The sequence below is a fragment of the Aulonocara stuartgranti genome, assembly GCF_965226115.1.
Source record: "Aulonocara stuartgranti genome assembly, chromosome: 2".
Taxonomy (NCBI): Eukaryota; Metazoa; Chordata; class Actinopteri; order Cichliformes; family Cichlidae; genus Aulonocara; species Aulonocara stuartgranti.
Genome location: NC_138940.1, coordinates 28,256,283 through 28,271,748, shown reverse-complemented (window position 1 = coordinate 28,271,748; position 15,466 = coordinate 28,256,283). Strand labels below are relative to the sequence as shown.

The 15,466-nt window shown below is 41.1% G+C and overlaps 2 protein-coding genes across 4 annotated transcripts in view; one reads left to right on the top strand and one right to left on the bottom strand.

Annotated features, from left to right (window-relative positions):
• Positions 1–578: 578 nt before the first annotated feature.
• LOC309691498 (uncharacterized protein) lies at positions 579–1,585 on the bottom strand. Its single transcript, XM_082509180.1, has 4 exons — positions 1,352–1,585; positions 1,230–1,268; positions 975–1,079; positions 579–787 (listed from the first exon to the last, which is right to left on the bottom strand). The coding sequence occupies exons 1-4, from the start codon at positions 1,490–1,492 to the stop codon at positions 662–664; spliced, it is 411 nt and encodes a 136-aa protein (XP_082365306.1). The 5' UTR covers positions 1,493–1,585; the 3' UTR covers positions 579–661.
• A 1,580-nt stretch (positions 1,586–3,165) lies between these two features.
• Positions 3,166–15,466, top strand: part of atrx (ATRX chromatin remodeler) — a 36,325-nt gene continuing 24,024 nt past the window's right edge. Inside the window, exons 1-19 of one of the 3 annotated variants that reach the window (XM_082554255.1) lie at positions 3,166–3,447; positions 6,025–6,086; positions 6,183–6,232; positions 6,358–6,473; positions 6,560–6,640; positions 7,207–7,316; positions 7,426–7,493; positions 7,605–9,529; positions 10,682–10,754; positions 11,035–11,177; positions 11,279–11,443; positions 11,557–11,671; positions 11,763–11,862; positions 12,126–12,302; positions 13,875–14,016; positions 14,140–14,249; positions 14,484–14,630; positions 14,715–14,892; positions 15,253–15,390. In XM_082554255.1, coding sequence (XP_082410381.1) covers positions 3,432–3,447; positions 6,025–6,086; positions 6,183–6,232; positions 6,358–6,473; positions 6,560–6,640; positions 7,207–7,316; positions 7,426–7,493; positions 7,605–9,529; positions 10,682–10,754; positions 11,035–11,177; positions 11,279–11,443; positions 11,557–11,671; positions 11,763–11,862; positions 12,126–12,302; positions 13,875–14,016; positions 14,140–14,249; positions 14,484–14,630; positions 14,715–14,892; positions 15,253–15,390 — 3,916 coding nt within the window. In that variant the 5' untranslated portion in view covers positions 3,166–3,431. Of the gene's footprint in view, positions 3,452–3,844; positions 4,012–6,024; positions 6,087–6,182; positions 6,233–6,357; positions 6,474–6,559; positions 6,641–7,206; positions 7,317–7,425; positions 7,494–7,604; positions 9,530–10,681; positions 10,755–11,034; positions 11,178–11,278; positions 11,444–11,556; positions 11,672–11,762; positions 11,863–12,125; positions 12,303–13,874; positions 14,017–14,139; positions 14,250–14,483; positions 14,631–14,714; positions 14,893–15,252; positions 15,391–15,466 lie in introns of those variants that run through there. The other 2 variants (XM_082554256.1, XM_082554257.1) reach the window with 2 other exon arrangements.

The window sequence follows — 15,466 nt, the reverse complement described above, 5'->3', positions numbered from 1 at the left end:
ACTGCATCAAATCAAAAGTTACAACTGGCGCCTCATGGTGATGTGAAACGGGTCACATAGCCGAGTCATTGTCATCTATTTATTGACTTTCAAACTGTGAAAGTCTGGTATTTGTGTCAGTAAATGAACCGGGGGTTGCCCTGCAGAGAGGTGGCTCAAAGAGGGATGAGGTGCTACAAATGGGCTGTTTCTGCTTTCCTGCGTGGGAAGTGGTCACCATCAACAGACCGCTTTCTCAGGCAGACAAAGAAGCCTACGCTCTACTCAGGCAGGCCCTGTTTGTTTATTTATGAATGACATGTTTTAAAAAACATTTAATAATTTAATCATTTATATTGGTAAGAAGCATGTGACTGATGCACACATTAATTTTAAATAAAGAGATAAAGATAGGCTATAAATCCAGTGATCACATGTCTAAATCATTAACATGCCTGGCTGAAGTTCATAATTATCCCATAAACGTTACACACTGATGGCAGTAATGAGTAATAAATACACAAACACACATCAATAGGTGTAAAAATCAAAGTAATGACAAGTGCTCCTTTTTGTTTTAATTTATTTGTATATAAATAGAAAACGTGAAAAAAGTAATAAATATGTCATTAAATAAGTCCATAAATATATTTACAGTTGCAATAAACTTGGGGATAACTCTTCATTTAATATGATGTGGACATATGATGCTCTTGTTGTTCAAGGCGACGTCAACACAATGCACAATTTTCTCCAGAAAGTCTTTTATATTATATTGGTTTTGCGTGTGCAGGTGACAGTTTTCATCCTGCAACAAAATCAGGTTTACCAGTTATGTTTCGAACATTAAATTTAGTTGAAGACAGAACTAAACACACACACACACACAAATCTTTTATCACCACATCAGCGATTTGCTGTGTTAATTACTAAAACACAGTCAGTTTTTTGAATTACTGCCATACAAATGCATTGAAAGAAATATGCATCTTTACCTTGCTGTACACACGCAGGGAATGCTCAAGTGTTGCCAGATTCTGATTTGAATTGTTTTCCAGAGATTTGTTCAGCGCCTTGTCAGCTAAGCAGAAGAATTTTTCCTGCAAAGAGAAAACAGTGATAAGCAACGGTGCCCAACATGCTGGAGATGAAACTGAATGACATAACATAACAAACGCGTGGTAACCGCTGTCTGTTATATAGGTCAAAGAACACCGTGAAGAGTAAAATATGAAACATTTTCAACTTACCACACATTTTTCTATCTTAGGCACATTGAAGTCAGGCAGCTGCAAGGATAATTAGATAAAAATGTGAGTATATCAACAAAGAATATATGGCGTACTAACAGAGAAACATAAAGTTTACTTACATGATCTTTTAATGCCACGTTGGCATGTTCTCTAATTTGCTTCAGCTTCAGCCTTTTGTCTTCACACGGGTTGATTGGTGCTGCATAGACCATCACAGCTATCATCAACAGTGTAAGACACTCAATACCAAAGTTCTTCATGTCTTTCAAAGAGCTCCGGAGCTAGAAGTGTCAGCTTGAGTAGAATAAGGTAAATTCCCTAGATAGTCTTACTACTGTTGGTACTTATACAACTCACCCATGACCACGTCACAGGGGGAAAGCACCAAATAAGGCGTGATGATTATTACATGTTCCACTAGTTGAACTCCATCGATTACTAAGAAGTTACCTTTCCTGAAAAGTTTAATCAAGAACCTAACCCCCCCATATTCACACCTTAAGGTATATTTTTACCACAGAGACTGCAGCTTTGGTGCGCCCTTTACTTTCACCACTGGGACTTTGACTTATCGCACTTTAAATGTACAAGCAGAGTTTGCGTGTGGTAGCAAGTGGCATTATTAACATTTATTAGTATTTTTATTAGTATTAGTGTCTAGCCATTAATGTGTGACATATCAGACTGTGGTGTGTAATGTGTAGGCACATGGGAAATATTTTGAGTCAAGATTTCAACTTAAGCCAATCCCACACACATTAGGAAGAGGAAAATGTGACTGATAGAGAAAACTCCTAATAGCCCTAATGTCAGTTTTACTCTGTATAGTAATCCCCCCCACACACCCTTATTCACCCACGCACACAGACACACACACACCCTGCTCCCCTCTCTCCAATTATGTCATTATTAGACACAACAGTAGTAGTGTATTACTGTATTCGTTTTAACTAAATTATTATTTATTTAAAACTATTTAGTTAAAAGTTAGTTACAACTAATACAGCGTTTAGCTTTCATTAACAGTAAGCCAAAAATACTCGAATTAGTAGAATTAGTCACAGCCTCCACCAATCACACCCAGTGCAGCTGAGAGATAGCTGCAACATTTTTGGTTTATTATGTGATGTTTTTTTTATATATGCTGAAGCTCGAGCACACACCTTTTTGCAGTTTAAATACGCTTACATTTATACACTTCTACTCGTTATTGCTGTGCCCTTGCACCGGAGAGGCTGACATCCTTTGAGAAAGGGCCCCACCTTTAGGTATTGTTAAGTAACTCAGCTTTAAGGATATTCAGTGTATTGCAGTAGGCATTCACAAGCTGCTGCTGTCTGAACACAGAAACAAAACAATCACGTGCACTTCACAATACTTTGCTCCTCAACCATTCAAGTAGTTCCTGAAAGATGAGAATTATTCAGTGATTTTACCAAGCCAAGATTTCAAAATGAGTCCATAAGGTCTGCATGAATCTTGGTTATAAATGGTTAAACAGTCAAACAGGACAGACTGCACCAAATGTGCAACACAGTCATGTTTATTTACTTAAACCATTAGATGCTTGTAAAGCTCAACTTAGTACATTGTCACATTCTAACATTGTGTCATATGTCTTTATAATATATAAGTTGTCAGTTCTACTGCTGAAGATTAAACAGTGGTTTCCACCTTTTTTGTAGCTACATGCCTTATATTATCTTTCCATTGTAAACTTTTGAGGTTTACAATGGTATGTGTATTTAGATCCTACATGTTTATTTACTTGAACTGTCGTCCTCGAGAAAGATGTATAGAAATTGTGTGCTGTACACCTTTATCAGTAAATAGGCTTCAACAGGAATGACAACCCAGCCAGGAGCAGCAGCAAAAGCAGCTGCCGCTCTTGTTTTTTATGGAGGAAATGTTTGCTTTCGCTCGGAGGATCAATCAGCTCCGGAGAGCCTGGACCATTCAGAGCGCCAAAGCTCACGAGCCTGTCAGCCAATAGGAATCCGCACAGGATTGAGGCTAGATGCGCCATTTTACTGCGTCCACAGCCATCCGGCAAGATGGTCCCCCTGCTTTGTCTCCACTGACCGGAGTTGTTTCGGTTTTCTCTTGCTTCTTCTTGCTTTAACACTAGTGAAAATCTGTATGCTCGACTGAGCTGGGCTGCCTGGGCCAAAGACAAAACCCGTGTTTGTCAGTCAAGAAATGACGACGGCGAGAAGTAGGTACGAACACTTGTCTTGTTTGTTTAGACAAGTCAGTTTTGCATTGATTGCCGTGCTTGCCTTCGCTAGCGGCGAGCCGGGCCATAGGAGCCTATTTGCTAGTTAGCAAGCTAGGCTAGCTTGGTTGCAGCCGTTAGCTGCGCGGCCGGTAATGCTCAAGTTTGCGCACACGCTTATTCAGACGCACACATGCGCATACATGGATGTTTGTCAAAGTGATCAAAATCCTAAATGTGATTGATTTTTTTTATTGAGTGGTAGTTTTCGTTGTGTTAATTGGAGCCAGCTAAATGTTGCTAGCCGGGATGCTATACGAGGCAGTGCCAGTCTGCGGGTAGCGCGCGGGTTGGTGTCATGGCATCGTCACAGGGAGAAAAAGGCCTGTGCATGCAGCGGTGCATGCCCATGCACTGGAGCTTGTGTGAACGGCCGAGACTGCAAGGTTGCCAGGGCAACACGGGGGCAGTGAAAAGAAGTAAACGGGCTAATATTACCAGAGCTGAACTTGGCATCCCTGATAGTCGACACTTTGTGACTTGTCAAAACCCGGAAAGACTTCGGTGAGGATAAAGAAGCTGCAAATACAGATAGGTGGGCTCTTTTCTTTCTCCCGCGGAAGAACTGAGTAAGAATTGTACGGCCGGCTGCTGCTAGCAAGCCCGGGTGATTGTTCACCACATCTCGTAGCATCTAATCAGCACGTTATGATGACGCAAAAGGGGCAAAATAAACAGCAGCGGCTCTGTCTGCAGAGCGGCATGCTCCAAAGATGTGCCTATAAAACATGTAGGTCACAGCGGTATATTTAATTACGTGATTGTGCGGACTCGCAAAACCTGCGGTTTGGCTTTTGTTGTCATCAGGAGCTCATTTAGCTGCATTTAGTTCAGTTTTGTCGGAGTTTGTTTACGGAAGACTGTGCACATAAATGTTGGCATAGCTTTGTTTTCATGCTGTGGTGTACTGGAAATAATATATAAATAAAATCGCCGTAAGAGAAACAGTTGGCCTATCAAGCAAATACAGATTGTTTTGGTCTGAGTTGCGCACTTTTGGAGACATCGGCCCTTTTCTGAATATCATAAAGCTAAATGCCACTTTCCCCTTTCTTAAAGCCTCACTCAATACACTCATGAAGAATAACCCCATAGTTATTAAAAGAAAAGCTCTGTTGCGAGTGGCTTTATGTGGGAACTATTTATTTTTCCTGTTGTACTTGTCTACATCCGCCAACCACAGAAAGCATAGACCTAGCAACCGTTACATTTCACCTGAAGGACATGAAAGAGTACATCCTGTCACAGTGTGAAGAGCTGGAGCCTCTCATCATAGTAGATGCACAGTGGGGGGGGGGAGGGAAGAAATAGTAACTACTGTAAAACAAGGAGTGGGACTATCCTTAAAAAAAGGAGAAAAAAAAAAAGAAGTAAACAGACCATATTTTGGTGTTTTGGCACTTTGAGCACCACAATGCAATTAACTCCAGTTTATTCAAGATATAACTCTCAATAGCTATAAAATTGGGACAGATGCAAAAACATTTAGTTATTTCTTTTTTTTTGTCACCTTAAGCAGGAACGTCAGAATCAAAGTCCAAAATTCTTGCCCTCCTTTATATTTTCTGAAGCCATCCAATGGGCTGGACACCTTACCTTAAAGAAAAATTTAATGTGTTTGTCTTTTGTATCATAATTTTGTCTGCTGCTGTTGATATTCTTGTTATTCTATATTTATAGTAGTGATATGCTGTTGGTCTTGGGCTACGTCCACACGTACCCGGGTATTTTTGAAAACGCAGATTTTTCGATGCGTTTGCACCTTTCTTCCACACGTAAACGGCGTTTTCGGTCACTGAAAACGGAGATTTTTAAAAACTCCGGCCAGGGTGGATATTTTTGAAAACTCCGGCCAGGGTGGATATTTTTGAAAACTCCGTTTTTGCATTTAGGTGTGGACGAGAAAAACGCAGAAAACGCAGCGTCAAAGGTGTGCGCCTTTTTTGACATCACACTGTGCGCCACGTTATTGTTTCGGTGAAATGAATTTCTACAATACTGTTACTGTTAATTGTACTCTCTGCAGTGTTTAAATGTTTACATATACACACAGTTACTGTCCCTCCACACATACAACTCGGTTCTGCTTCTATGCCCCATCCTTGTTTACTATTTCCCACCGAGGCTTCATTTCTACATGGTAAGGAAAATATTGCCACCTGTTGCTTTGGCATGTTCCTAGCAGCGTTTTCGTTCATTTCTGCGTTTACGTGTGGACGGGATTATTTTTTAAAACGAAAACGGAAAATCTCCGTTTTCAAAAATACCCGTGTACGTGTGAACGTAGCCTTGGGCTTTATACAGAGCAGAGCACCATGGTACAATAGAAGATATGAACAGTTTAGATTGAAATTAAAGACAAAAGCTCAGTTTAAATGCAGAATGTGAACATAGATTCATACAGTAAATGCATGTAGCTGTACTTTTTTAAATGTGTTTTTCCCTCTAGTTTCTGACTGTTCTGTCAGATGTAATATGGTACCAGAATGCAAACTTTTTTTGTAAATGTTTTTTCAGGTAAAATGAGTCTGGCTGCTTCAGAATCACACCTAGACCAAATGGCGGAAAAGGAAGAGGAGGTAAGTTCACCACTTTGTTTGTTTGTTTTAGACTTTTTAAATGTTTGAAACTTGTTCATTCTCAAGCAATTAAAACACATTTTATATCGTTGCCAGCCTGGTAGCTCAGCAGAAACTATGAAGCCCTCCTCTTCTCGCAACAAGAGGTGCGGAGCAGATTTCTTAAATGTGTCAGCCTTTTGTTGTTGCTTATGCACTTGTATGCGGTCAAAATAGCTCGCAGAGATGATGCAGATTGAAATGTTAAAGTTGATTCCCTGACTTATTGCAGGAAGCCCACCTCTGTAGCTAAGCACACGGACCAGAATGGATCCGAGTCCTCGGCTGAAAGTGAAGGTGCCACTTCTGACAATCCTTCAGACAATAACACGGGGAGTGTTTCTAAAGGTATGAACTGTACGAAGGTATTTCTGAATTTTTATTCAAGATGTCGTGGATGTCTGGGTTGCAAACGGAGCTGTTTTGTTCTTCAGGCACTTTAGTGATGAGGCCAGCTGGGAATGAAAACAAAGGTGCTATGAAGCTCAGAGTGGATTTCAAACAGAAAAAAACAGGTAATTATATTTCTGATTAAAAATGTGTGTTTACAGTGTTTCTTACAGAATTAAATATGATTTTTGGCAGGTGTGGTACAAAAAGAGGTGTAAAAGTAAACGTACATTGTGACAATAAATAAGGTGATAGGAATCAGCTGCTTCTTCAGTGAGTTCCTCGTCTAGTGGATTGACTCGTACTCCAAAAGTGCAGCTGGCAACAGTAGACCTGATTCTCCTGTTGCCAGCTGCAGTCCACAGAGTGCAGGCACGTGACCTCAAACTACCATGAGATCTGCCTAGCTTGCATTTAAATAACTGGAGACAGTAATTTAACTGGTTAGAGGCAACTAAACTTTTAAAGTAAGGGTGAGGGCATTGGAATTCTGTCATTCTCTCAGACAGAGGAAAACATTAATATATGCTTGGACAGCCGCTAAAAGAATGCTGACTTTTTTTAACGTGCGTGGGGGGGGGGAGACAGATTTGTCATGTTGACTGTTGAAAGTGAACCTGGATAAGATTTTAAAGTAAATGAAGTGGATTGTGAAAGTCATGTTTTTTTTTTTTCTTCCTTCTTGCTGTAGATGATGCCCTGCAGAAGAAGGTAAACTGCACTGCCTGTGGAAAACAAGTGAACCAGTTCCAGCGTAACTCTGTGTTTGTTCATCCTGTGCTCAAAGTACTTATTTGCAAGGTAGAGACTCTGAGATGGACATTTCACATATTTTCATCATATTATTACAAGTTCTACCATTTTCACTATTTTTTTTTTTAAATATTTACGTTCTTTCCTCTTCCTCCAGTCATGCTACAAATACTATACAAGTGATGACATCAGCAGAGACTCTGATGGGATGGATGAGCAGTGCAGGTACACTACACTAATAAAACAGTGAATTTCTTTTAAAGTAATGTTTGGAGGAGTTTTTGAGGACCTCATTTGCTATTTGCCCTCAAACCATGTTAAATATTTTTTCTCCAGGTGGTGTGCTGAAGGCGGCAAACTCATCTGCTGTGACTACTGCAACAACGCCTTTTGCAAGAAGTGCATTCTGCGCAACCTGGGCAGGAAGGAGCTGTCAGGGATTACTGATGAGAACTCAAAGTGGCACTGTTATGTCTGCAGATCAGAGCCCCTCCAGGATCTGGTCTCCAAATGCAGTCGCGTCATGGAGAAACAGCAGCTTAAGCAAAAGAAAACGGAGAAGACGGAGGAACGTGAGAGCAAGAAGCATAAGAACAAAGCAGCCAAAGAGCACAAAGCAGTCGTCAATGGAAAAGAACACACAGAAGACTCGGGGACCATGACATTCTCCTACAGAAAACTGCACATACCAAAAGAACTTGTAAAGAAAGCAAAAAAGCTTGTTGAAACTACAACTGGGTTGAACAATACTTTCATTCAGTTCATTCAACAGGAAGCCGAGGACCAGGGAGATAGATCTATCAGGTATCGGCATTTGAAAGCCTTTAAGGCCGTGCTTTCTGATTTGAGAAAAGCTCACAGTGCTTTAGAGGAGGCTTTGGAGCCTGAGTTTAGAAACATGGAGTTGCAGAATGGCAATGAAGGCCAGCACGTTGTTAGAAAAAGCACTAATGTTGAGGCAGTTGCAGAAAATGATACCATGGACAACACTGCAGATTCGGTGTGTGAGAGCGATCCACCTAAAGAGGCGGATGAGGAGACGCTTCAGGAGCAGGATGTGGTAAAAGATCAGGTGTCAGAACAGAGTGAAATGAAAGAGCACCAAACAGAAACTGACGCAACCGAAAGGACAGTTAAAAAAGAAGTTTGTGAAGATGGGCTGGTGTCTGCTGGTGAAATGTCCTTAGATCATGATATTATGTCTGTGCCGCCTTCGGTTCCTGAAGAGCTTTTTCAGATGGTGGAGAGTCTTGCAGATTCTACAATGCTGTCACAGGCTGACACAACCTCGGTCACCGATGCCGAGTCACAGTCTAATGGAAACCCAGCAGACACTCAGCCCCAGCCTAAGGTAAAGAACCTTATAGTGAAACTGACTCCTGTCCCAGTTGTTACAACGCGTGGGTCAAGGTCATCCAGGTCCAAAAACAAGGAAAAGGGCGGCGAGGTGTCAAAAAAGTCTGAACAAGAATGCGAGGAGGAAGAAAATGCTGCTTCTGATGAAGTAGATGGAACCAAGAGCCCACCGCCCAGCCGTCGCTCTAGCAGAGTGAAGACTACTCCTTTGAGAAAGCAGACTGAGAATAAGGACAAGAATGTGTCCTCTGACTCGGATTCAGAGTCAGAGGAAGATCACAAAGACAAGGTCAAGTCTTCCAAGAAATCCAGGAGCACTAAAAAGGAAGACGAGAAACAGGCCAAGGCTTCTGATAAAAAGACAGCTGACTCTGATTCGGATGAAGTTCCTGATGTACTGATGGAAAAAGCCGCAGCAGGCGACAGCACTGATGAGGGAAGCGCCAATTCTAAAAAGCATTCGCGCAAACTAAAGCCATCCACAGAAGACGCAGAGAAATTGTCCAAACGCAAAAGGAAGTCTGTAAGCTCCGATTCAGACCTAGCAAGTAAAGGTAAGAAGACTTCCAAGAAGAAGAAACGGAACGGCTCAGACTCCTCAGACTCGGACTCTGAGGAGAAGGACAGTAAAGCGCGTGTAGCGAGGAGGAGATCTACCCGTGTAAAGAAGCAGGATGACACAAAAGAAGAAAGCAAAAACTCACCTGAGACGAAGCCGAAGAGGTCCTATGAAAAGAAGTGCAAGGGAAAGGGCTCTGGAACATCCTCAAAGCTACAGTTGACCTCTAGTGATGAGGAAGAGGAGGCTGAAGGTGCCTCTGGGGAGGACAGCGACGAGCAAAAGATCAAACCTATTGTGGAGGATAACGTTTTGGCAGGCAGTGCAGCCTTTATTCAATCCTCAGGTACACCTGGAAGTAGGGCTGCTCGATTATGGCAAAAATGATAATCACGATTATTTTCACTGAAATTGAGATCTCGATTATTTGACGATATTTATTTAACAATAACAATGTGTTGAATAATGGCTTTAAAGATTGTCAAAAAATAATATAAAATAGTGTGCAAATACTGATAACAGTGCAAATGTTAGCAATATAAAAAAATAAATGAAAAATGTAAACATCTATACTTAGTGAACTTTGCAGTGTTGCTCTGTGGTGCAGCTACGACACAGTAGCAAAGTTTACACACTGTCTACTTGATCCACGTCTGACTCAGCGAACCCATGTTTCCACACCACTGAAGGGTTTTTTTTTTTAACCTCTCTTTTCAACCAACGGCAGTCACTCTCCTCTTGAAATAACTTCTGCTTAGCTTTCCGAGCTTCCCTCGGGTCCTCTTAATTGTTGTGACGCGTGATGTGTTCGAAACACAGAGAAGTGCGCTCGATTTGCCACACGGAGCAGCGCGAGAGTAAAGCACGAGGGAGGTCATTTTTAATGATCGTTGAAAGCCCAGATCGTAATTTAGATTAAAATTCGATTAATTGAGCAGCCCTACCTGGAAGTTTTATAACATGAATTAAATAAATGAAATGTGCTGATGAATGCGCTTCAGGAGGACAGAGATGTGTTAAACTTTTCTTGTAATGACCTGCATGGCCTTCAGTTAGCTACACGTGTGTATGGAAAACTACTTTAACATTTAATCTTTAACCACAGCGAAAACAACAGCATCTTTTTGAGCTATTACCATCAAAGCCAACAGCTTTGACCCAAGGCAGTTCCTCTTAAAGATATCTCCAGTTTATATCTCCTCAGCCAGAATGATTCATATCAGCAATTTATTTCTTACTGGAACTGACCAGCTGTAGTAACCTAAATAATTGCGACATTTAGCCCTGACTTCTGTTCAAACTCTGTATTATACTTCCATATACATGCGATAATTTTGATTACTCTCTTTATTCTTATTAAAGTCATCTACAAGTTCATGGCAATATAAAAGAAAATTGTGAAGGAATCATTCTAATTTAGCAATTTTTTATATTGATAATGTCTTTGATCTGTTTAAATGTCGGAGAGGTTTGCTATAATGTGTGGTGTTTTGTACAGGAGATGAAGTGGACACTAAAGAGGGAATTACTGGGATTTGTGACGACGATGATGACGACGATCCTGAGAACAGGTACTTGTAAAAGAAATTGATTCTTCCAACTAGGCATCAAGTGGGTATCAACATCATTCAGTCCCAACAGTGAAACGCGAGGTTTAGCGTTAGCAGATCGAACAGCTGCATTGAAACAATCTCAAAGGAGAAACTGGTGTTCGAATGCTCTGATTTATATTATATTGCACTAACTTTACAAGGTTCCACACAAATGTTGTATTTGTTTGTTCATTTTTTGGGGGGCTAGAATGTTTTTGTAAAATCAGGTTTTTATGATTTTATTTCTCTTTACCTGCAGGATTGCAAAGAAAATGCTTCTTGCCCAAATAAAATCGAACTACTCCTCGGGAGCAGAGAGCTCCTCTGACAATGAAGAGGCAGAAAAGGAGGAGAAGTCCTCCAAGAAAGTTAAAAAAGAAAATGAAGAAGACGAACAGCAAGGTAGAAATTTGTTAAATAATCCTAGGATTTTATTTTATTTATTTTTTTAATAATACTCATCTTCATGAACATTTTCAAAACAAATTTTTCTTTCCATGAAGATGATGAGGATACAGAAGACTCTGGCTCTGATGTCGAAGTGAAGAAGAGTGGCAGACGCCATAAACTGCTTCGTCATAAACTCTCACTGAGTGAGGGTGAATCAGGAGAGGAGAAGGCTGCTGGGAAAGAGAAGAAGAAGGGCAAAAAGAAGTCAGGACGGAAAGGTTTGTTCTGAAATTATAATTCAGTCTCTGTGCCACGTCCTACTTGAGGTTAAAATATTTGAAGAAGCTGTTAGATGACAGGTTTTCGTTTTGTTTTTTTATTTGCATTTCAGTGGACAGCGATGACTCTGCAGACTCAGACTTTGAAAAGTCAGAGTCCAGTGGCGAGTCGGCCGAGAGTGAGGTAGTTAGCGACTCAGACAATGAAGACAAGCGTCGAAAGACCAGGTGAGAGGAAAGAACTCCAACCAGTGGTGGTGACTTATTTCACTGCCGGTGGATCCGGACAAATCTAGTATTGTTCTTTTTATTCCTGCAGAGCTGCGAAGAAGAAGGATGATGAAAAACAGAGAAGTTATGCTCAGAAGAAGAAGCGACGCAGGATCAAAGTTCAGGATTCTTCTTCAAGCAATGAGAAGGTGTTTTAAATGCAGTGCACTTGGTGCTCCTAAACTGTCCCAAAGCTTCTTTTTTCATAGTAGGATTACTAGGTAGAGGAAATGGAGCCACGTGAAATTTACCAAGTCAAGTCATGCACGACACTTAAAATGTTATTTCAACTTACCCTGGAGTGTGTTGTGGGGATTATTGAGGCCACAAACCAATCATGGGGCTGCTCAGCTACTGATCGTAGCCTAAGGGCTGAACATCAGAGGGCTGAACTTGATGTTCATTTCCACAGAGTGGAGAGGAGGGCGGGGAGGACCAAGATGGAGAAGGACGCAAAGGCCGAAAGAAGATCCGCAAAATCCTGAAGGATGACAAGCTGCGGACGGAGACGAGGGATGCTCTGAAAGAAGAGGAGGAGAGGAGGAAGCGCATAGCAGAGAGAGAGGCACTCAGGGAGAAACTTCGAGAGGTAAAGATGAAATGTACGGCTGTTATCAGGAGTATAGACTCGATATTCAAAGCCCTGAGCTGTTGTAGGAAGTGGAAAGAAAATGAAGAGTTTCCAGTGAATATTAGTTGTAAGAGGATCTAATGATGAGCAGTACGTTTCATTATTTGCACTTTATGCTAAATCAAATCATGTGTCTTAAGTTTTTCAGATCAAGCAGTTGGAGAGTCTGCTTTGGAAGTTATAGTAATTACCATAAAACAAATATATGAATCAAAGATTCAGAAAGGTTAGTGTGAAAAGATGGGCTGTCAACTAGCTTGTGAAATACACTGGTGTGAAACTAACAGGGATCCTGGACTTTGATGGTTGGTGTGTATGCCAATGCAAATTTATGTTTAATAGGCCAATAACACATTTCCTGACCAATCTCCCTATTACTACAAATTTAAACTTGGCACAAATCCTGGTAGGTTAGAACTCATCCTGCTGATTTTGAGTTGGTTCTCAGTGGTGGGAATGCTGCTGCATTGTGGGTGGTAAATGGCTACGAATAAAGAAAAATCCAGAGTGAAATCAAGTTGAATGGATATGTTTTTTTGTTTTTTTTGGTAGAGAAATTAAGAATTACAATAAAGGGATTTGCTAAACTGCCATGTGGACCAGTCACAAATTTAATTGTGATAACATTTTTGTTATTGGGATCTATAGTGTATGGGCTAGACTTTTTTGTGGTGCATGACATTTGAGAACTTGTCCTGTAACTCCTGCATATGATGTAAAATGTTCCTGGTGTTTGTACCAGGACTCTCTGGCAGCTGTGGCCTTTGAACCACTCTGCTCATCCTCTTTTGCCTGCAGTGGCACATTTTTTTTTCTTTCTTTTAAACCTTCATCTAAAAGAAGCCCATAGCAGTCCGCTGATGGCTGCCTCTGGGAGCAGTACTGCCAAAGTAAGTGGGTTGAGGCTGCTGGTCCAAATCAAACATTTACTGGAGAGAAGCAGATGTTGGGGAGACGAGGGCCACACAGAACCACAACATGCTTCACAGCTGTCTCCATTTTTGTTTCTTGTTCTCTATTATCTCCCTGTTGTATTATTGGTGGTTGTGTTAGCATTAGCGTTAGCATGGTTTCATAACAGCCTGTATGTATCCAGCATACAAAGTGCCAGTTGTGGTGGCTACATTGTTTGCCAATATTAACGACCCATGTAAAAAGTCAGCCATGTGCTCATAATTCAGGGGTAGCTCTGCTGTTAAATACATTTAAAGGACATTTTTAGAAAATGAAAGTGTAACGAGCAGCAGGGTGTTTCCGTAAGTACTTTATTTTTTTTATTAAAATGAATAAAATGCGCCATGGTTTAGTCAGAATTGCCAAAAGTGCATGATGGATTTTTCTTTTAATTTGTGAAATTGACCATGCATTAGCCTAAACGGGCTTCCTTCACATACACAGACGTAAAGAGAGCGAGGTATTTTGTTGGAGATACAAAGTGAGAATTTTAACATACTGGAAGAATTAGTGATATATTTCTTTTACTTAAGACGTTATTTCCAGATTTTAGAATTTTAGAACTTCATTTTGCAGGTGATTGTGGTGGAGGAGTCTTCCCAGGTTGTCTGCCCCATCACTACCAAGCTGGTGCTGGACGAGGACGAAGAAACCAAAGAGCCTCTGGTGCAGGTGCACAGGAACCTGGTGACAAAGCTCAAACCTCACCAGGTTGATGGTAAGGACACAATGCACAAAGAATTTTGAACCGGTAGGAGCTGGAGAAAAAAAAAAAAGCAAAGCAAGCCTGAGGTGCTCGGCACTGATGTTTCCTATCGTGTGTGTTTTGTGTCCCTGTCAGGAGTGCAGTTTATATGGGACTGCTGCTGTGAATCGGTGAAAAAAATTGAGAAGTCTTCTGGCTCTGGCTGCATCCTTGCCCACTGTATGGGCCTGGGAAAGACTCTGCAAGTGAGTTACTTGCCTTATATTGTCTGTTCATTTTCACTCTTGTACAAACTACACCAGTTGTGTAATGCAATGTTTTTAGCTGCCCCAAACGTACAGAAATGACCTCCTGTGGAACTTTAGAACAGCACAGAGAAGCAGTTGTCAAAATCAGTGCTTATATTAAAAGGCAGTCTGATAAAAATGTTCCAAAGCTCTGTGCTGTTGGTGCAACATTTGACTCGTTTTGTCCTGTAGGTGGTGACATTTCTTCACACGTTGCTGCTTTGTGAGAAGCTCGATTTCAGCACAGCACTGGTGGTTTGCCCTCTGAACACTGTCCTGAACTGGCTCAATGAATTTGAAAAGTGGCAAGAAGGAATGAAGGATGAAGAGAGTTTAGAGGTAATGGGTTGCCCTTGTGACCTTTCAAGCCTTTTCTGTTTCCAGTGCGTTGCTTAGCATATTTACCTTTGGTGTGCTCAACAGGTAACTGAGCTGGCTACAGTGAAGAGGCCACAGGAGCGAGCGTACGCCCTTCAGCGATGGCAGGAGATGGGCGGCGTTATGATCATGGGCTACGAAATGTACCGAAACCTGACGCAGGGCAGGAACATCAAGAGCAAGAAGCTCAAAGAGACTTTTCAGAAGACTCTGGTAGATCCAGGTAGAGTGATTTTTACGTTACATGTTATGGACTTAGGTTATCTTTCGGTGCTCCTAAAAATCAATCTTGTGGTCCAAATGATCCTTTTTTAAACTGATATAAGCTAAAACAAACATTCACTTTAAGTGAGTACATCTCTGGCTGAATGTAGACTCAGTCCTGGGGTTGTTTTTTGCACGTTAGCTGTTCTAATGTGGCCACATGTACCAAATTAGCCAAACTGTTTTCATTTTCTTTTGTTTACATCTGAGCCTGTTACTGGTAAACCCCTTTTTTTTTTCGATGTGCGTGCCATTCCAGCGGTGTGACCTGATCTGAAATTGGCTGCATTAAAATTATCCTTGTGTTCATTTTTACTAGGGCCAGACTTGGTGATCTGTGATGAAGGCCACATCTTGAAGAATGAGGCCTCTGCTGTGTCCAAAGCAATGAACTCTATCAGGACGAGGAGGAGGATTGTGCTGACTGGAACGCCGCTGCAAAATAACCTTATTGAATGTGAGACTTCCTGCTATCATCCATGTGAATCATTTATATGGATGATTTTTGTTTACTTTTTAAAAATAACTTTTCT